Source organism: Schistocerca piceifrons, chromosome X (assembly GCF_021461385.2).
Source record: "Schistocerca piceifrons isolate TAMUIC-IGC-003096 chromosome X, iqSchPice1.1, whole genome shotgun sequence".
NCBI lineage: Eukaryota > Metazoa > Arthropoda > Insecta > Orthoptera > Acrididae > Schistocerca > Schistocerca piceifrons.
Window position 1 is genome coordinate 53,135,596 of NC_060149.1, and position 22,446 is coordinate 53,158,041.

Genomic DNA, 22,446 nt, shown 5'->3' on the forward strand with positions numbered 1-22,446 from the left:
CAGTGTCGACACTAGTCATTTTGCTTGTACTCTCTGTGTAGCACGGACTTGAGATTATCTATACTGAAGAAGATTGATTATTTCGTATGTTGCCCTTGGCATGCAACACACCTGTGTAATTTTCAAAGTTAAGTATTATAATTTTCTTATTGTAATAAAACTCATTAATATTACTTTTTGATTGTTTGTCTAGCAAACTGAGTATGCAGGCTTCCTATATCTACATATCTGGCTATGAGGTGAACAAATCCCATAGTGACAAACCAGAGCCTGCGTGCCACGATTTTGTTTTGTCATGGGCTTCTGTGTTTTCCTGGCACCTAAATTCTCCCTTGTCTTTTCTTTGCAGGGGTCTGTTTACATGTTTTGACAGTGTTTTTTCTATTCAGTGTTTTCAGGTGCATTGCAGAAATTTGCTTTGCTTGTGTGCTTATTTTTATTGCTTGCATTGTCTGTTTATTGCATTTGCCTCTTAGAAAATGAGCAACCCATCTCTCCCATCCCTGCTCAGGTGCCTCAGATGCAAGCAATACATCCAATGCAGCTGACACATATGTTTCAGTTTCAGACACAGCAGATTACACCTCTTCTGAACACAGTACAGCAGTTACTGGCAAATCAAGCAAATTTGGTGCAACAGGCAACAACTGTAGCTCCAGATGCCATACCACCTTTTTTACAGTTTAACGAAAAAGAGGAGGAATGGCTTGAGTGGTTGCAACAGTATGAAGCCCGCATCATTGCTCACAAAGTATCAGGTACTGTGAAACAACATTACTTTTTGTCAATGGAAGGAAATGCCATCGTTCGCCTCATTCAGAAATTGTTCCATACCGCCACCCCACATGAACATTCCTATGATCAGGTTGTAGATTCGCTAACTAACTATTATGACCAATGAGTGAATGTGGTGGCAGCTAGGAATCAATTCTTTCATTGCAAGAAATGATCAGAACAAACTTATCGTGAGTGGGTAACAATTTGCAGGGTGTGACAAGGAAATGCAAATTCAAATAAATGTGATGCTTTATATTCAGATGTTATTTTGTATGAAGTGGTCAAGTACAATGTAACTGATGTCAAACTTAGAGAACAGATTTTGAATTAATCAGGTCCATCATTTCAGCACGTTGTGCAAACTCTAGATCAGTATGAGTTAGGTGCCACAGTGGCCGATAAATTTGAGCAGCCACCAATTTGTCGGATTGAGTAGTCCCTTGCTCTTGACTGGCCTAATAGGCAGCAATGGCACATGCTCGTCGGGCCATGTAAACAGCTCTCTAAACAGATGAATGGCATTAAGTCATGCACTCAGTGCTATTCAGGGCACAAATGCCAAGACTGTCCATCCAGACAAGCACAGTGTTATACTTGTGGCAACAAAGGTCATGTACAATCCATATGTTTGCAACGCAACAAACATAAGAATTCTGCAACAGAACAAACATAGGAATTCTGCCCACTCACATAATTCTCATTACAAGGATCAAAAATTGCAAAGATGGGCTTTGTTGTTATCTCAATACCAGTACGAGATTGTGTATCATCTGACAGCTCAATATGGTAATGCAGACGCACTTTCACATCTTCTGATTGTCCTTGATACAGACTTTGACACTTCTGCTGCATCTTGTTGCCACATCAATGCTCAGGATTCTGAATTGCTTCTATTCTTTCCTCTGAACTATATGAAAATTGCACAGGCCAGAGATGCTGATTCAGATTTGAACATATTGCTAAAATACATTCGCACATCTTGGCCTCACTCATTGCATAGCATTAAGAACTCTGTAGTGCACCAGTACCTGTCACATCGGCATAGCAAGATGTGATTCTTGTTCAAAATGTCAGTGGACAGTCACGTGTGTTGATCTCCAAAGCTTTCCAAAAAGAAGTGTTGCAGTTACTTAACCAAGAACACTGGGGATTGTTCGTATGAAACAGGTAGCGTGTCAACACTGTACTTGGCAGGGTATGGACACCCAAATGGGGCAGATGATGTCACAGTGTCACGCATGTGTGGAAAATCAGTCCGCTCCACCACAAAAAAATCTCTTCTTGGCCTAAGTCACAATTACCATGGAACGTGTGCACATAGACTTTGCGGGACCTTTTTGGAACATTCATTGGTTGATTTGGTAGACTCTTATAGCAAATTTCCATTTGCTGTGCCAATGAACCCAACAACATCGCGTAGTGCAGTTCAGGTATTCTCCTCTATTTTTGTCTTGAAGGTTTGCCTAAAGTCATGGTGTCGGACAACAGCCCTCAGTTCATGTCAAATGAATTTGAAACATTCTGCGAACGCATGGCATACAGCATCTAACTAGTGCACTGTTCCATCCACAGTCAAACAGCAAAACGAAACATTTTGTCAGAACATTCTAGCAGCAGAAGGCCAAACTTCGCACCGCACACTCCAGGGATCAAGCATTGCAACTGTTTCTTGCCTCCTATCATTCGCGTCCACGAGATGGATCACTGTCGGCAGAATTGCTTCACAACAGCTGCCATTAGACCCTGCTCCACCATCCTCAGCATCCACCACCAAAGGAAGGCCGCAAGTATCACTTTGCACTGCATGAAATAGTGTTTTTCAGGGTTTTTAGTGGCAAGAGACGGTGGGCATGAAGCGAGGTCCTTCGTCGACTTGGCGCATGAATGTATCTTGTTTTAGGCCCAGACGGATTACAGCACCAACATCACAAACAAATTCAACACAGTCATGTGCACAGTGAACCTTCTGTATCTCTTTCCCCGGATTTATGGATCCCGAGGACAGTGTGGCCACAGCAGCTGCCAGAGGGTGTCATCACAACACTGCAGGATGACACCATGGAGACAGAGCCTTCACCTCCTCCACCTCCTGTTGTCCTACTGATGGAACTGGGCCCACCGACACTACAGTGCCTTTGACATCTGGGTATGAGCCTCAGGAGGTGGACACATATCCTTCTGGGCATTTTCTGAGGGACATTTCCACCAGAGCAAAGGCCGGATGGTGGGGTATGACCGGAAGTCTGACATCCCCTGCAGCCACAGCTTCCGGTCCCTCTGAGCATCCATGCTCCTGCGTCCCCTCCTGCCGTCATGCTCCCTATACTACGATGATGTTCAGTCACTTGGGGGGGGGGGGGGGGGAGGAATGTTATGGCAATGGCATAAATTCAAGCACCAGCATGCCAGTCACAAATGACGAAGCAGATAAGGCTGTGACAAACAGTCAGCCAATCGCACACTGACTAGACCTCCCTCCAGGACGACAAAGTGTCACTAGGGGCTCCTATGTGAAGAGGACAAAAGTGCTGTGATTGACTGGTGATGGCCCAGTTCAATACCCTCCTCACGATTAGCAACTTCTATAGCAGTGTCAAAACTAGTCCTTTCACTTATACTCTCTATATAGCACAGACTTGAGATTATCTATACTGAAGAAGATGGATTATTTTCTATGCCGCCCTTTGCTTGCAACACATCTGTGTAATTTCTAAATTTAATTATTGTAATTTTCTTATTGTAATAAAACTCATTAATATGACTTGTTTGATTGTTTCTCTAGTGAACTGAGTATGCAGGTTTCCTAGACTCTACATTCATTATGACGAACTGCGTGATTTCTAACAAGTAGCTGGTGTCAAAGATCCCTTTGTTTTGAAACTTGTTATATTGCAATTCAGAATTGCAGTGGACACTAATGAGAAGGTTTTTCAAGATGTAGTGTAGCGCAATTTAGTTTTTAATATCATCAGTTCGCATTATTTTCTGTGATATTTAAAGCTGATAATATTAAAGTGGAGTACACTTAGTGTTACACCATATGGGTTGCATTTCATACTGTTATTCCCTCTTTCAATTCGCTAGCTATTCACATTTTGGGGGACTTGACGTTGTCACTTCATTGCACAGTAAATTGCGTTTGGGCATTAGGCAACTGTAGTGTACCGGAGAGTGTGACAAACAACCCACACACAAAAATTCTTATAAGCTGTACATCAAGAATACCATACCTGCATAGTATCAGCATAATGGCCTGAATTTTCACGAGATTGATTGCTAGGGTTGATATCTAGCTCATGTGTGGTTTTTTTTTCCTCCAGAAAAATGAGGCAGAGTTTATGAAGTTCCCTTGTTAGTGGTTTCAGTTTGATTTTTTTTTCCATGATGGAAATGTTAGGAAGAAATGAATGCGAAGTGTGGTAGCCAGCATTAACTAATTCTATAACTACACAATTTGTGTCCCTTGTTATTTAGATGATTATATTTCAAATTATCACCAGTCTGTGAGAATTTTTCAGTTTCCAGGGTATGTATGTAAATACTAGAGTCCGGGTTTCCATGCAAACACATGTTGCATGAATTTTTGCAAATTTAGCTATTTTAGGGTGTAAATGCATATTATGAAGATGCCATGAATTGAGATTTGCAATGCATATTATATCACTTTTGTGGCCTGAGTGTGTATTTTGCTATTATATGCATGATATCTTATTTTATTGATTTTTATTCATATGAAAATCAAAAGTGTAGTATATGAGTAATTTTGCGAATTTGTTACAGTCTGTAAACTTCATAGTGAGATCAAGTGCTGTAGTTCAGCTCAGTAGATGTTGGTGGAAGTCAGTATAATTTGCGCCAGTAAATTTAAATTGAAGAAAGACCCAATTGTTGTTCTATGTTGCTGCCACACATGTGATGAAAGATTGGAAAGCAATTACAATATTTTATCCTAACCTAAAGTGTGTTACATGTTTGGCTCATGCTGTACATCATGTAGTTCTAATGGTACTTTAAAATTTCACAGTGTGAATACACTAATACAGACAAGGTAATTGAATGCACAAAATACAGAGGGTTGATACTGCTGACAGCATTAATTAAGTCATGTGCTGACTGTTTTCCCAATTGAAGTTTTTCTGAGAAGCACCTGTACATGTTGCTGCATTTAGAAACATACTGCCAGATTTAGCTTTGCCACCAGAATGTTTTTACTGTGATAATTTTGATTAAGTTGTCAGTAAGAGACCATGAATTCTCACAGATCTACTGAAGTTGACAAGTCTTCGCTGTATTGCAAAGCCCTGAATTACAACAACCTGTATCTTTTTCCCCCATCCATTTTAGGGCTGTGAACAATTTGGAAACAACTATTGCAGCTTGTGTTATTCAGTACAAGAGATTTGAAGCAAGACCAGATTTACATCAAATCAAATTTTGCAAATTGTCCTTCAGTAATAAGAAAGTTGCAAACCACAAGTGGAATCTCAGACAATTATTGAAGATGCTGAAAAAATCTTTGCAGTCATCCTGTGGAGAAGAGGGTGTTGCTGCTTTTAAGATAAACATAGTTATCAGAACAATTCCCAGGTTGGATTTTATGAAGTCGACAAGAAAATATATTGTGGCTGAAGCATAAGAGACTCTCAACTTGACCCCACTTCATCCAAAATTTCTTCACTTAAGTATGCAACTGTCACATCTTGTGACAATGACATATCATTTTCTGTGTACAAAAATATTCTGTCTGGTAAACACATGAGCCAAAGTGAAGAAAAGGAGGAGAAATTGATTAGTGTGTGCTGTTTTCTAAGATAGTAAAAATCAATATAGAACTGAATACCACAAATTTTCATTCTTTTGCTTCCTTATTGTGCATGTTTGATGATATGATAGTGCATCTATGCTTTGTGAATGTGTAGTACATGTAAATCTGGGCACTAGTAACAAAATTATGAATAATTTAATAAGTAAAGGTATTGACTCACTAAATAGTTGAGGTGCTCAGAGAATCTCCATAACTTACAATCAAAGTTTTTCACACAGTTTAATATAATAGCATGTTTGAAAACTGTGCAATTAGGTGGTACGCTCATATATATATGTTTCACTTTTCAATTTCATATGCTACACTTGTTTTAAATTGGTTTCTGACATTCCATTGTATTTGTAAGTACTGTTCTCTGTTAGATCTGTTTACTTCTCTTTAAACCAAAAAATTGCTTTGTTGTACTGTGTTATTCATTACTGTTCATGTGCTGCAGTTGCACAGAGTGGCATCTTTTCATTACGTTGGTCATAGTGAAAAAGAAGTTTCCGCATTAATTGAGTTATTTATCACACTGTGAAGTGAAGGTGAAGATAATAGTTTCAATGATGTAGTAAGTCATATAAGAGGTAATGAAACTCCAGTACATTTTCGTTTTGATAATGTATGCTTATGTGAAAATACATATTAATTTATTCCACCCACACCTGTAGGAAAATAGAAGCATCAGAGGTATTGCTATGTGTGTTTTAATACTCAGTTGTTTCCAAAGAGAAGGAAGGATACAAGGTATCAGTTTTCTGAGTGCAATGTCAGTTTGTTTATTGTTAATTGCTTTTAAATTTCTAACTTTTGTGTTCCATTAATGACTCAACAATTAGAAATTTCAGAGAAAATCTTCAGCAGTTAGACTGGGATGAGGTGTAAAAGGAACCTGATGCTAATTTAAAATATAACTTATTTCATGATACACTTGTAAGAGAATTTGAAAACTCTTTCCCCAAGAAAGTAGTTAAATCTAATTATAAGAAACCATGCAAAAAACCTTGGCTTACTAAAGGAATAAAAATATCTTGTAACCACAAAAGGGAACTGTATCTAACAACAAGAAAGAGTAATGACCCAGAAACAGCCAAATATTATAAAAACTACTGTGATACATTAAGAAAGGTTATTAAAAAGTCCAGAAGCATGTGCATCATGTCTGAAATTAATACCTCTGATAACAAAATCAAAACAATTTGGAATATTATTACAAGGGAAACAGGGCAACCAAGAGTACAGGATGATGGCATTACCTTCAAAGTCAATGGAAACTTGACAAACAAGAAGCTGGAAGTCGAAAACATTTTGCATAATCCTTTTTTAAATGTTGTAGAGAAAATAGGATCTAAATGTTCATTAGGAGAAGCAAGTCAGTTAATTGAAGAGGCCTTACCCACACCATTTGATACAATTGAAATTCCACCCACCTCTCCTTCTGAAATTAAGAAGATGATAAACTCTCTCAATAATAAAAGCTCACATGGTATAGATGGCATTTCCAGCAGGATAATAAAAGCTTGTTCCCAAGAGATAAGTGGGATTCTTAGCCATATATGTAATAGCTCTCTGAAGTAGGGTATTTTCCCAGATAGACTGAAGTATGCCATTGTTAAACCACTGCATAAAATAGGGGATACGTCTGATGTCAACAACTACCGCCCAATCTCTCTTCTGACTGCCTTATCCAAAATTCTTGAAAAACTAATGTATTGTAGAGTAGCTTCACACTTTTGTAGAAATAAAAATTTAACAAAATGTCAGTTTGGTTTCCAGAAAGGTTTTTCAATGGAAAATGCTATATATACTTTCACTAATGAAATATTAAATGCTCTGAGTAACCAGAAGTCACCTGTTGGGATTTTTTGTGATCTCTCAAAGGCTTTTGATTGTGTAAATCATGGAATACTTGTAGATAAGCTCAAGTACTGTGGTATGAATGGGACAGCACTGAGATGGTTTAAATCATACCTAACTGGAAGAGTGCAGAAAGTTGAAATAAGCAGTTCACATAATATGCAAAAAAACTGGTGATTTCTCAAACTGGGGAACAATCAAGAATGGGGTGCTGCAAGGTTTGGTCTTGGGTCCTCTGCTGTTCTTAATATACAGGGTGTTACAAAAAGGTACGGCCAAACTTTCAGGAAACATTCCTCACACACAAATAAAGAAAAGATGTTATGTGGACATGTGTCCAGAAGTGCTTAATTTCCATGTTAGAGCTCATTTTAGTTTTGTCAGTATGTACTGTACTTCCTCGAGTCACTGCCAGTTCGCCCAATTGCAGGAAGGTAATGTTGACTTCGGTGCTTGTGTTGACATGCGACTCATTGCTCTACAGTACTAGCATCAAGCACATCAGTACGTAGCATCAACAGGTCAGTGTTCATCACGAACGTGGTTTTGCAGTCAGTGCAGTGTTTACAAATGCGGAGTTGGCAGATGCCCATTTGATGTATGGATTAGCACGGGGCAATAGCCGTGGCGCGGTACGTTTATATCGAGGCAAATCTTCGTGCAGTTGACGATAACCCTAATGTCAGCGTCAGAGAAGTTGCTGCTGTACAAGGTAACGTTGACCCTGTCACTGTATGTAGAGTGCTACGGAAGAACCAGTTGTTTCCGTACCATGTACAGCGTGTGCAGGCACTATCAGCAGCTGATTGGCCTCCACGGGTACACTTCTGCGAATGATTCATCCAACAATGTGTCAATCCTCATTTCAGTGCAAATGTTCTCTTTACGGATGAGGCTTCATTCCAACGTGATCAAATTGTAAATTTTCACAATCAACATGTGTGGGCTGACGAGAATCCGCAAGCAATTGTGCAATCATGTCATCAACACAGATTTTCTGTGAATGATTGGGCAGGCATTGTTGGTGATGTCTTGATTGGGCCCCATGTTCTTCCACCTACGCTCAATGGAGCACGTTATCATGATTTCATACGGGATACTCTACCTGTGCTGCTAGAACATGTGCCGTTACAAGTATGACACAACATGTGGTTCATGCACAATGGAGCTCCTGCACATCTCAGTCGAAGTGTTCGTATGCTTCTCAACAACAGATTCGGTGGCCGATGGATTGGTAGAGGCGGACCAATTCCATGGCCACCACGCTCTCCTGACCTCAACCCTCTTGACTTTCATTTATGGGGGCATTTGAAAGCTCTTGTCTATGCAACTCCGGTACTAAATATAGAGACTCTTCATGCTCGTATTGTGGACAGCTGTGATACAATATGCCATTCTCCAGGACTGCATCAGCGCAACAGGGATTCCATGCGACAGAGGGTGGATGCATGTATCCTCGCTAACGGAGGACATTTTGAACATTTCCTGTAACAAAGTGTTTGAAGTCACGCTGGTACATTCTGCTGCTGTGTGTTTCCATTCCATGATTAATGTGATTTGAAGAGAAGTAATAAAATGAGCTCTAACATGGAAAGTAAGCGTTTCCGGACACATGTCCACATAACATATTTTCTTTCTTTGTGTGTGAGGAATGTTTCCTGAAAGTTTGGCCGTACCTTTTTGTAACACCCTGTATATTAATGACTTGCCATTCTATATTCATGAAGATAGAAAGCTGGTACTTTTTGCCGATGATACATATATAGTTATCACACCCAACAGACAAGAATTAACTGGTGAAATTGTAAACAATGTTTTTCAGAAAATCATTTAGTGGTTCTCTGCAAATGGGCTCTCATTAAACTTTGACAAAACACAGTAGATACAGTTCCACGCAGTAAATGGAATGACACCATTAATAAATATAGACTTAGATCAGAAATCTGTAGCTAAGGTAGAATATTCAAAATTTCTAGGTGTATGCACTGATTAGGGGTTGAACTGGAAAAAACACACTGAAGATCTGCTATTTGGGACATTGCAAATTTTGGTGATAAACATCTCAGTAAATTAGCTTACCACACCCATTTCAATTCTCTGCTTTCGTATGGCGTCATATTCTGGGGTAACTCATCATTGAGGAAAAGAGTGTTCATTGCACAAAAGCAAGTAATCAGAATAATTGCTGGAGCTCATCCAAGATCATTCTGTAGACACTTATTTAAAGAGCTAGATATCTGTAGCCTCACTATATAAGGATGATCTTCACTACTCAAGGCTAAAACTAACTTTGACTCAGAAGGGGGTAAATTATGCTGCCACAAAAGTCTTTGGTCACTCACCTAATAGCATCAAAAGTCTGACAGATAGCCATATAACATTTAAAAGGAAATTAAAAGAATTTCTTAATGGCAGCTCCTTCTACTCATTAGATGAATTTTTTGATATAGTTAGTGGGTAATTTCCCCAACCCCCACAAAAAAGTGTCATGTACTATTTTGTGTAATGTAATATCTTGTATAGACACCTTTTATTAACCTGACACGTTCCACATCATTATGAAGTGTCATATTTATGATCTATGGAACAAGCACTAATATAATCTAATCTCTAATCTAAATGTGACCATACTATTTTGTTGGTTTGTTGAGTTACTGACTTTCAAGGTTAACTGAAAGCTGGTTCAACACTTTATAGAAATCATAAAGAGAGCAGACATACAAATTTCTTTTCTATATAGTGTTTCAATTTACTTTGTAAAACCCATTTCTTTTTTTTAAAGAAGGCAATAGTCAGTATTCAATGTAAACCGGATTTCAAAACTCTCTTCATCTGCTTTGACCAGTTAGCAGCTGGCATGATCTGTCTTCTCTAAAGTGTTGTTGCAAGAGTGACAGCACATTCATTGATTCATCATATTCTGTAAAACCCAACATGAAGGAGAGCCTTCAGGGATGTGAAGCAGGTCAAGTTATAAATTAACAGGCAGAAGCAACCACTGCTGACTACAATCCAAATATTACAACCCTGCTACCAAAAAGTAAATGAACTTTAAATATAAATAAACTGAATGTAACACAATAGTCATTTGGACTTGAATACATGCTCCATGCTACTTGGTACCAGTCCACTGATAGTCACTGACATTGCACTTAGAGACTTCTTACAAAGGTGATGCTGATGTAACCACATCAGTGGAGAGTGGTAGAGCTGAAAGAAGAGGTTGTGGAGAGAGGTCCTGGTGAAGCAGAAACTCATAGCATGTTGGAGATAGACATGGCCATCTCACAGAAATGGTTCCATCAGATTGACTGATGACACGGAAGATGGAAAAGGGTGCGACATTGGGTTATGCATAGACAAGCCACGGTTGTAGCCAACAGTGGTCCCAGTATGCAGGACTCAGAAAAGTTGTGGAGTAATGGCTCAGACGTGAGGTGGAGTGAAGAAATTAGGAGTCAGTATGGAGAACTTAGAATGCGGCTTGGAGTAAAGAAGTCTGCAGCCAGTACAGCAAACTTGAACAGGACATGGAGTGAAGACTCATACATTACTCTGAGCATATGACAGCACTGAGCACTGGAATCTTTGATTCAGGGGCTGGTGATCATAGTCGGCACTATGGCCTGGAGCAACTCCCAGTGCTAACTAGCTGTGGTCAATTGGGTGGCACCCTTTATAGCCACCCACCAGAAGCTTTCTTGATGAACAGTGAGCACGTGATGTATGGAAGAGAACAAACGTCCACAGTTGCAGCACTAATTGCGGTGTCTCTCACAATGCAGACAGTGAGACTGTGGCACCACATTACTGTGGTAGTTGTCAGAGATGCAGTTGACAACAAACACGATTTGAATGTTTGTGATTATATAGTTTACCCGGCATCTCTTTCGTGGTGTCGCAAGTGGCCTGGAGAGGTGGCAGCCTGCAGTACCCATCTGTGTTTCATACCATTGGATCCCACGGGGATACTGTTGTGACTCGCCAATCATTCAAAGTGCCGCCGCGCAATTACGCTCGTCCTCTACATGCGGCGCTGTCTGCCAGCCATGCAGCAGCTGCACCACCTAAGCGGCCAGCCGGCCAGCAGCTGCTAGACTTGGACTCAGTGCTCATTCGAATGTTACAGTGCTCACATGTCTTGCTTTGTCAAATTGCTCAGTGGCTTATATGTGTTGTGTTGTTTGAAATATATGTGTTCAACTTGACGTTATAACAATTGGCGACAAGGTAGTGGATTTTTTCTTTTCATCATTCACCCACAGGTTTCCATGGCTACTGTCGAGCAACTATTGCAAGGTCTCATTGAACAGCAAATGCTTCAAACATCGGCGATTCGCGATTTTATCGCTGCGTCAAATGTGGGGCGTTTGTCGTCGTTGTCTATACCTCCTTTCCCTCCTTACAATGAGACGGCGGAAGACTGGTCTGATTATGAAAAACGTCTTCGACAGCACTCCTTGGCATTTCATGTCACAGACAAACAAACATGTAAGTCTCTGTTCCTTTCCTGGATTTCACCTCAAATGCATCGGTTGTTGTCGCAATTGGCTCCTTTGAAAGATCCTGCGTCTTTGTCCTTTGCTGAAATGTGCTCACTTCTGTCCGTCTATTTTCAAAAGCATACACATGTGGTAGCCTCTCGTGTTGCCTTTTATCGTTGTCAAAAACAACCAAATCAATCCTATCACGGTTTGGCTGCTGAACTTCATGGCCTCAGTCAAAAGTGTTAATTTGTTACTGAAGTTCACAAAGAATCCTATGCCGATTCCATGGTACGGGATGCTATTATCCGGTTGGCACCCGACAAAGAAGTTCGGCAACGTGCCCTTCAGTTGGCAAATCTGACTCTAGATGAAGTCCATCGCGCAGTCTTTTGAAATTTCTCACGCCGCTGGGGCGCAAATAGAGGCATGGGGTGACGTCGGGGACATACAACCTCTGTGCACTGTTGATGATGCGTGCGGTGCGTCCCCGCCGGCCAACGTGACCGCAATACGCTCCCATGTGCAGCCTCGGCCTAACCGTAAACAACCCTCTAAGAAACTGCAGCAAAACCCCCGGCAACTTCCTTCATGTCTGAGGTGTTTTACGAAACATTCACGCGAGGATTGTCTCCAATGTTGGGCTGTGTGTCACAATTGCAAAAAGAAAGGTCATGTGTCTTCCGTTTGCAAATCCGACCGCATACATGATGTTCATGAACATGACGCTGATTCTGATTCTGTGTTGTCTGTCAATTGCACTTCTTCCCTTTCAGGGAAGTTATTCCTCACTGTCCAAATCCTTGGTCAGGATGTTCGCATGCAGGTGGATACTGGTTCTGCTGCCACTATAATTAATTCTCAGACATATCTTCAGTTGGGTTCTCCACTCCCTATCACCTGTCACTCGGCAATTACGGACGTACAATAAACAGAATATTTCTCTCTTGGGACAATTTAATGCTGAGGTATCTTACAAATCCATCTTTCACACAGTTCCCATATTTGTGCTCAACCAGAGTAATGCAGAGAATCTTTTTGGTTTCGATGCCTTTCGCGTTTTTGGGTTCTCCATAGACGACTCTGTCAATATCGTCTCTGATGCTATTCCTTATGCTCAATTGGATTCCTTGTCGACGACATTTTCGTCCCTTTTTTCTCCTGGGTTAGGCCGTGCAAACGACTTTGAAGCTCATATCACACTAAAACCCACTGCTCGGCCCAAGTTTTTTCGGGCTTGGCCCATTCCTGTGGCCCTTCATGATAGGGTAAAACGGGAGCTGGATCGTCTCACTACTTCAGGGGTCTTGCTTCCTGTCACTTTCAGTGAGTGGTCCTCTCCTGTCGTTGTTGTTGCTAAGCCCAATGGTGACATTCGTCTCTGTGGCGATTTTAAAGCCACTGTAAATGCGCAATGCCTCATCGACACTTACCCTACGCCCCAACCTGAAGAATTGTTCACTAAACTTGCGGGAGGCCAGTATTTTTCCAAAATTGACCTGTCAGAAGCTTATCATCAACTTCCTCTCGACGCTGCTTCCCAGCAGTTTCTGGTCCTTAACACGCCTTTCGGCCTCTATCAATACCAACGATTACCAGTCGGGGTTGCCAGCGCCCTGCTCTCTTTCAGCGATTCTTGGAACAATTATTGCTCCCTGTCCCTGGGAGTATAAATTACATGGACGACATTGTTGTCACTGGCTCCACCACTGAAGAACATCTTCAGAACCTCTGCACACTTTTTCATGTCTTGCAGACTGCCGGTCTTAAGTGTAATCTTCAGAAATCATAATTTTTTCAGGCATCTATCACGTACTTGGGGTTTCAACTCTCTCGGGATGGTATTCGTCCGCTTCAGTAAACTGTCGCTGCGATCGATGCCCTTCCTCGCCCTACATCTGTTAAGGAACTGCAGGCCTTCTTGGGGAAAATAGCATACTATCACAAGTTCTTACCATCTGCTGCTTCGGTGGCTCAGCCATTGCATCGCCTGTTGTATAAAAACGTGCCTTTTCACTGGTCCGCGTCATGTGATGCGGCTTTCCAGAAATTGAAGACTATGCTGAAACAGGCCCCTTGCCTGGCTACTTATCGACCTGGCCAACATCTTGTTCTTGCCATGGACGCCTCTCAATACGGGGTTGGTGCAGTCCTTGTGCACCGTTTTTCAGATGGCTCTGAACAAACCATTGCTTATGCCTCCAAAACGCTCACGGATGCCCAACAAAAGTATTCTCAAATTGAAAAAGAAGCTTTGGCCATTATTTATGCTCTTCATAAGTTTGGTGTTTTTCTCTATGGATCCAAATTTCATCTTGTTACAGATCACAAGCCGCTTGTTTCCTTCTTTCATCCATCATCGTCACTTCCTGACAAGGCTGCACACCGCCTCCAGCGTTGGGCTCTTTACTTGTCTCGTTTCAATTATGAGATTCATTTCTGGCTGACGGCTCAACATGCGAATGCTGATGCACTGTCTCACCTTCCCATGGGTACTGATCTGACATTTGATAAGGACGAACTTTTGTGTTTCCATCTGGATGTTGCCGAGCAGCGGGTTGTGGACAGATTCCCCATCACAGGGGACCAGCTGGCAGCAGCTACGATTTCTGATCCTACCCTCTCCTGGGTTTTACGCTATATTCAGAAGGGTTGGCCAGATCGTCCATCTGCTAAGACTTCTGACCCATTGCGGAACTACTACGCTTTGCGCTACCGCCTCACAGCTAGGGATGGTGTTATCCTCCTTTCCACCGACAATGCTTCGCCGCGTGTTGTGGTACCTGCGTCTTTGCGTGCTTCGGTCTTGCGCCTCCTTCACCAAGGGCACTGGGGTGTGTCTTGCACAAAATCTCTGGCGCGCCGTCATGTGTACTGGTCTGGCATCGACTCTGAAATATCACACATGGTCGCTGCCTGCAGCCCTTCTGTGCTACAGGCCGCCACTCCGAAGTCATCTTTGTCACTGTGGCCTTCGCCTGAGACACCCTGGGAGCACATTCATGCTGACTTTGCGGGACCTTTTTTAGGTACTTATTGGCTCCTCATAATTGGCGCCTACTCTAACTTTCCTTTCATTGTCCGTTGAACATCGCCTACCACCGCAGCAACCACAAGTGCTCTCGCCCGCATTTTTTCTTTGGAATGCCTTCCGTCTACTCTTGTTACTGATAATGGTCCACAATTTGCCTCTTCCAAATTTGCGGATTTTTGTGCTCGTCACGGTGTTATGCATGTCATGGCCCCTCCGTTTCATCCACAATCAAATGTTGAGGCTGAATGACTGGTCCGCACCTTTAAGGCTCAGATGCGGAAACACCTGACTTCTTCTGCTGCTGATGATGCGCTTCTCCAGTTTCTGGCTTCTTACCGTTTCACCCCCATGGGCGACCACAGCCCGGCTGAGCTCCTACATGGCCTTCACTGGGCCGGTTCACTGCCGACGACCTTGTCTGGGTACGGGGATATGGCCGTATCTTACGACACCGTGGCCGACGCCTGTATGAAATTCAGACGGACATGGGTGTTGCAGTGTGTCATTCCGACCAGCTTTGGCCTCGTGTGCCGGAAACGCCTGTTCCGAACGTCGCTACACCACCTTCAGCTCTACCGGACGCTCAGGATTTTGGTGTGTCTCATTACTCACAACACAGCTCTCTCACCGTCATCTCGGTGCCAGTACAAGAACGGACGCCACCATGAGATGTGCCCATGCAGAAACCAGATGACCATCATCTGTCGGAGCAAATCTACTTGCCTCCTTCTCCTACAGATGCCGACACATTGCCCATGTCTCCGGTTATATCAACTGGACTTGCCGCATTGGGCAGATTGGCGCATGGGGCCCTAGCAGATTTGACCCCTACGTCTCCTGTCATCTCGACCCGTTATCATCGGGGACACTTTCGTCCGTACGGAAATACGGGAAGCCTCCTCCTCGAGACTTTACGGCCAGTCATACAACGCCTATGGACATTAGCACTCTACAGGCCACCTCCATCAAGACCAGTGAAAAAATTTCAAAGGGGGGAAAAGTGTTGTGACTCGCCGATAAATCAAAGTGCCGCCGCGCAATTACGCGCGTCCTCTACATGCGGCGCTGTCTGCCAGCCATGCAGCAGCTGCGCCACCTAAGCAGCCAGCCAGCCAGCGGCCGCTAGACTTGGACTCAGTGCTCATTCGAATGTTACAGTGCTCACATGTCTTGCTTTGTCAAATTGCTCAATGACTTACATGTGTTGTGTCGTTTGAAATATATGTGTTCAACTATACGTTATAACAGATACTACATGCACTAATAAGAAATTATAGTTATCCCTAATCTACTCAAATTTATAATTATGGTAATTACTGCTAGATTAGTTTCTGTGGGTATGTCAGAAGAGAAACAGCTACTGCTCCTCTCTCTGTACTACTCAGCTGCTGTTAGTATGTAATACTTTAAACAAATCATTTATGTAACTTTACACAACCAATTGTCATCTGCCCATATACTGGCAAGTCAAGATCTGTGTAATACAATAATTTGAGTTATTCAGAATTACATTCTTGAGTCCGAGTATTCTGATAAGTTTCAGGAGGAGTGGTCAACGTAGCATTCTTTTACTTTGTTCTCAAATAACTGGGAATGTTTAATTTTTATGCCTAATACCTACTGACAGTCTTTTGTAGACTTTTGCACCAGAATAGGAAACTTCATTCTGAACCCCTGAACCCTAGAACAGGGGTCATAGTCTGCTTCAAGGTCGTAAAAGACAGTAAATGAATCAGAGGGAGAGAGACAGTACAATATTTGAATGCAACTGAAACACTTCAAAGTTGAGAGTCATCAGTACCTCTAGTATGATCATTCACAGTTGCTGTCAATAAGGCTGGCCTGTGGAGAAGATGGCACTGTACAATTAAATGGTTGATTATAGTATTTGTGAAAACATAAGGAGGAAATGAACACAGGGAGTAATAAAACATCTATAACCTGCGGAACATGTACACTATTTTATCTTGAGGAAAGCCACAAACAGTGTTAGCTACTCTGATGCATATTTGTAGTTGTGATAATGCACTTGGTAGTACTTAACAAAATAGAACTGTTGATGTTGATGTTGTCATGATGATGATGATGATGATGATGATGATGATGATGATTTTGATTTTGGTGATTTGGGTTTCATAATCCTAATTTACATAAATTTTTCCAGATAATGTTCATGTCTGCCATTCACATGGCTGTGATATTTCATTGTATCCATTTCCTTTGTTTACAAAAGTAAAAGAATGTTTTTGATAGTTGCATAGTTACATTGAAAAATATTGTATTTTCTAACAGGTGAACCATATGGAAAATCGTTTAAACAGAAGAAATTTCTTAAACCCAGCAGGTGGCCCACAGATCACCATGAATCAGGTACAGTTTCACTACACCTATGCTGTAGCCATGGTTTGAAATTAGTATTTCACTTATGTGATTTCTGTAAATACTGACAGAATAATACATGAAATTGGGTTTGTATAGCTTACAGCTAACATTTTTCTCAAATTCAGTCAAATACAAGGTGGAATTCAAAATTTTCGGGACTGGCGCTGCCATCTGGAAAGTAGGAGTAGTAGATCTTTGCACCGCTACGTGGCGAGAGCTGTATATCTGATGAGTCAGTGTGCGGAGTGACATTCAGCTGGGAGGATGTGTTGTGTGTCCACAGTGATTTCTGTAATACTCTGTGTTTGGTGCGTGGCGATTTTACGATGGATCCGCGCAGAGAACAGCGCGTATGTATCAGATTCTATTTGAATCTCAGGAAAAGTGCTATGGAGATCCTTGCAGTGATTCAACTGGATTTACAGTTGACCCAGAGAGAAAGCAACAATCGTCCCAGTGGAAGAGCCCGGGCTCTCCAAGACCCAAAAAAAGTGATACAGGTGGAGAGCAAAGTGAAGAGCATGATCATCGTTTTCTTTCATACCAAAGGAATTGTCCACAAAGAATTGATCCCACCCAACCAAACAAGGAATTCCGCGTACTACTGTGATGTTTTGCGATGGCTCTGTCAAAATGTGCGGTGATGACAGCCCAAACTGTGGCATCAAGGGAACTGGCTGCTGCATCACGACAATGCGCCCTATCACACATCCCTGCTCACCAGGACCTTTTTGGCAAAAAACAACATGGCTGTTGTACCCCACCCACCGTTCGAGGGTGATGGTGACCATTTGTCCAAAGATGAGGTTTTCAACAGATAGTCCCACCAGTCTCGAAAATTTTGGATAGCACCTCATATTATTTATACTTGTTAGTTGGATCATTTGATTCTTTTCGTAATGGAAATGTTAGGACAAAATAAATGTGAAACTTGGAAGCCTGCATTAATTAATTCTACAACTATAAAGTTCATGTGTAAAAGTCCCTTGTTATTTTGATGATTTTATTTCAAATTATCACCAGTCTGTGAGAATTTCTCACTTTTTGAGGTAAATATGTAATAACTAGTTTCCAGATTTCCATGCAAATACATGTTTGTGCAGATACTGTGAACTGCATGACCATGGCATTTTGCTCTATGCACTTTATTATTGAAACTCGCAAATAACATGATAGAAATAACTTTCTAAAGAAGGGCACTAAGTGTCTGAAGCCAGATTTCTTATACGCAACTGGTTGTTTATTATTTCATTACATACAACTACAGTTGCTGTAGATGGATAAAATACTAATCCTACAATTATTCTTCTTGTTTGTATTTTTTATGTAAAAATTGTTTACCCACAACATTTATGTTTATTAAGGTATTGTTTTATTGACAGAAACTTTCTGCACGCCAAAGACGCCAAAAAGACAGTATAAATCTCATAGCTGGTCTGATGAAGCCGAAATATTTGGTAAATAGCACTCACCGTTTAAGCTGTCTTCTTTGCTTGTGATATATTTAATCAGCTAGCAAATAGATCAGAAACACTAATGGAAAATTATTACATGGTTCACAGGTGCGGAGTACACAAAACCAGTTCATCTGGAACATGACCGTAGATCTCTTGGCTGGTTTGATGGTGATGAAATTTCAGGTAAATCCTTCTGTTAGATGATTGTAAGTAGTTCACAATTTAATCAGTGTGTGGAGAAACAGTACAGCACTGAAACTGTCAGTTTTTAATTGAGATAGCCAAAATCACATTCGGGTCTTCCTGTGAGTTGAAGCGAAGTATAACTAATATATTGTGTGTGCATTTATGAAGCTCTATGTTATTGGATGGAAGAATGATACAACTCTGGGAGTTACAATTTTCTTCTACCCAATATCGTATGTTGTTCTTGCCACTAGAGTTTGGCATGCACAGACATACCTGTAAACCTGCAACCTTGTTGGAGGTTATCAGTGGTGTTTGTTCAGTTGAAAGAGGCAACGGTAGTTACCCTTAAGGCGTGTACCTGTATAATAATCAAATACCTACATAATGTCTAGTAGTAAGTGTTCAGATGATAGTGAAGATAAAGAGAGAAATGCAAATACATGAAAACATGAAATTATCCTTGAAGCATGGGAGAAAACTGCAAGAAAGCAAACTCGCCTTCATGGAGAACAGTATGTCACTGAAAGGGGAAAGGTGGGAAGAAAGCTGCTGGGTCAGATTGAACTACTACTCTTTATACCATTAAATGATGTAAAATGTTAACAAAGAAAATTAGTGAGTTAAATGTCTATTTTTTCCTTTTTGTGCGGTGCAAGAAGAAGGGCATGTTCAATATAAATCAAGCAGAAAAGGTATCAATTTTGACTAATTTGTGTCAAGGAGGTTCTAAAGACCAGCAAGATATGTATTTGATTGGCCTAATGGAATGTTGCAAAGTAGCTAGGAATCATCTAAAAGGAGAAACAAACAAAAAAAAATAGGACCACAACATTCTCGTATTTTTCGATTCCCGGTGGGGTCAGGGATTTTCTCTGCCTCGTGATGACTGGGTGTTGTGTGATGTCCTTAGGTTAGTTAGGTTTAAGTATTTCTAAGTTCTAGGGGACTGATGATCATAGATGTTAAGTCCCATAGTGCTCAGAGCCATTTGAACATTCTCGTATTTTACACACATCAACAAAAGTTTTCCATCACCTCGGTTCTGAGAGTTCCGGAACCTGTACAGAAAATTGGAATAGTGATCAACATAAACATCCCCCCCTGCAGGTCCAGGGGTTAGAATAGGCCCATGGTATTCCTGCCTGTCATAAGAGGCGACTAAATGAAGTTTCACACATTTTGGCCTTTCTGTGATGGTCCCCTGTAGGGTTTGACATCCATTCTTCAAAATTTTCCTGAAGAGTGAGCCAGTTGGGGAAGGGCACCTTACATGGTGCATTGTATCCATTGTGCATAGAGACCTTTAGCCCACTTTCTTGCCGTCGAATTGCAGTCCCGCCCATTCCCCATCTCTTGGGCGAGGACACCTTCTGGGTGCGTTTTCTACCATACACTATGCAGTGTCACTTTCTGCATCGATGATGACCATGGACTTCTTTGCACCTGATAGTCAGCATGGTAGCCAGTCCCTTGTGGTGGGGCTGCGATGTACCCTGTTGGTTGTAGCCCCCCTGACCACACAGGGATCGCTCTGCTGATGCCTGCGCCATCAAATCCCCACGTATACCAAGAAATAGATGCCCATTCCCCTGGGGTGTCAGGACTCCCAGCAATGGCCATACTGCCAGGTGGCCTTTGCTGCAGCTGGGTGGCACCTGTGGGGAGGGCCCCTGGTCGGAGTGGGTGGCATCAGGGTATATGACATGCGATGAAGCGTAGTCCATCATCTCTTGCTGGTGGTGAAACACCAGCAGTCTCTAACCGTTCAGAAGCTCAATTCAACGCACAGAAGTATGACCCCAAATCATTCCCCTTCCTGGCCACACCATGGGAGGAACGTCAGGCTAAGGATGGCAGCAGATCTTATTCACCCTGGTACCTTGTATGTTCGAGAGCTGATGGGGAATCTTTCATGACGATGAAGCCTCAGTTTTTTGTTGAGCATTTAGAGGACAAGTTTGGGGAGGTGGAGGGCTTGTCCAAAATGAGATCTGGATCAGTCTTAATCAAGACAGCATCCTCTGCCCAGTCACATGCATTACTCGCCTGTGACAAAGTGGGGGACATTTCTGTAACCGTGACGCCCCATAAGAGCTAAAATATGGTCCAAGGTATCATATTTCACAGGGACCCTCTTTTGCAGTCTGACGATTAGTTGTGCATCTATTTAGAGTGACAAGGTAGACATTTTGTCTGGCGTGTCCACCGGGGTCCGAGGGATAATCAGGTTGCCAACAGTGCCTTCATCTTGTCCTTCAAGTGTGATACATTGCCCGAGAAGGTCATGGTGATGGTCTGCCACTGTGGTGTAAAGCCCTATGTCCATCCCTCAATGTGGTGCTTTATGTGCTGGAAGTTTGGCCATATGTCTTCTCGCTGTGCTTCCAGCATCACATGTCGAGATTGCAGATGCCCATCACATCTCAATACTCCATGTGCCCCACCTCCCATCTGTGTCAGCTGTGGAGAGCACCATTCGCCTTGCTCACCAGACTGCAGGATTCTCCAGAAAGAAAGAACAATCATAGAGTAAAAGACGCTGGACCGACTGACCTACACTGAGGCTAAGAGAAAATTTGAACGCCTGCATCCTGTGCGTATGACATCATCATACGCCACCCCTGCAACAGTTCTGGCACCATCAGCTCTGCCTACTCCAGTCACCTCTCAAAGCTGGAAGACTACATCTGCCCCCTTGATGGTGGTGGTGGGGGGGGGGGGGGGGGGGGGGAGCATTTCCCTCCCTGTTGCTCCTGCACCACATACTTCGGGAGCAACACCCCTCCAACCATCAGGTACGTCTGTCCCCACTTCTAACCTAGAGAAGCGTAAGTCTTTTTCGGCTTCTCTCACTAGGAAGGGGTCCCTTGGGTCACTCCCTTCTCAGGTTCCTGCTAGTGGAAAAAATGACACCCACCAGTGGCTGAAGAGCCAAAAAGCAGCTGGTTGTAGGGCTTTATGCTCATCCTGAGTCCTGGAGACTGAGCCAGTGAAGTCCTCCCAGCTAGGGAAACCCAAGGAGCAGCGAGAGAAATCCAAAAAGAAAACCCCTAAGACCAAGGAAATTGTGGTGGCACCCACACCACTGCTACCTACAAGCTCTGTGTCTTGAGGATGGGTTGGAGATTTTGCCATCCGCTGAGGACCTAGATCTCGCCAGACCCTCGGACACAATGGTTATAGACTGCTCAGACCATACGTTGGTGGCTGCATGTTACTCTGAGGCATCAACTACCTCATTGAATGTTCCATGCCTTCCCAGTCTCAAGGCGACGTCATCCTCCAGTGGAATTGCGGCAGTTTTTCCCACCACTGGCTGAGCTACGGCAACTGTTTAGCTTTACACTTGCTGTCTGCATTGCCCTCCAGGAAACCTGGTTCCTAGCAATGGGGACCCCTCCCCTCTGCAGCTATAAGGTATATTACAGGAACTGTGGCGACTATAATCGAGTGTCAGGT

The 22,446-nt window shown here is 42.4% G+C and overlaps 1 protein-coding gene across 1 annotated transcript in view; it reads left to right on the forward strand.

Annotated features, from left to right (window-relative positions):
- The window catches only part of LOC124721691, an 888,717-nt gene that overhangs the window by 540,268 nt on the left and 326,003 nt on the right, over positions 1 to 22,446 (forward strand). Inside the window, exons 27-29 of the mRNA XM_047246771.1 lie at positions 17,252 to 17,329; positions 18,724 to 18,798; positions 18,904 to 18,981. Coding sequence (XP_047102727.1) covers positions 17,252 to 17,329; positions 18,724 to 18,798; positions 18,904 to 18,981 — 231 coding nt within the window. The remainder of the gene's footprint in view (positions 1 to 17,251; positions 17,330 to 18,723; positions 18,799 to 18,903; positions 18,982 to 22,446) is intronic.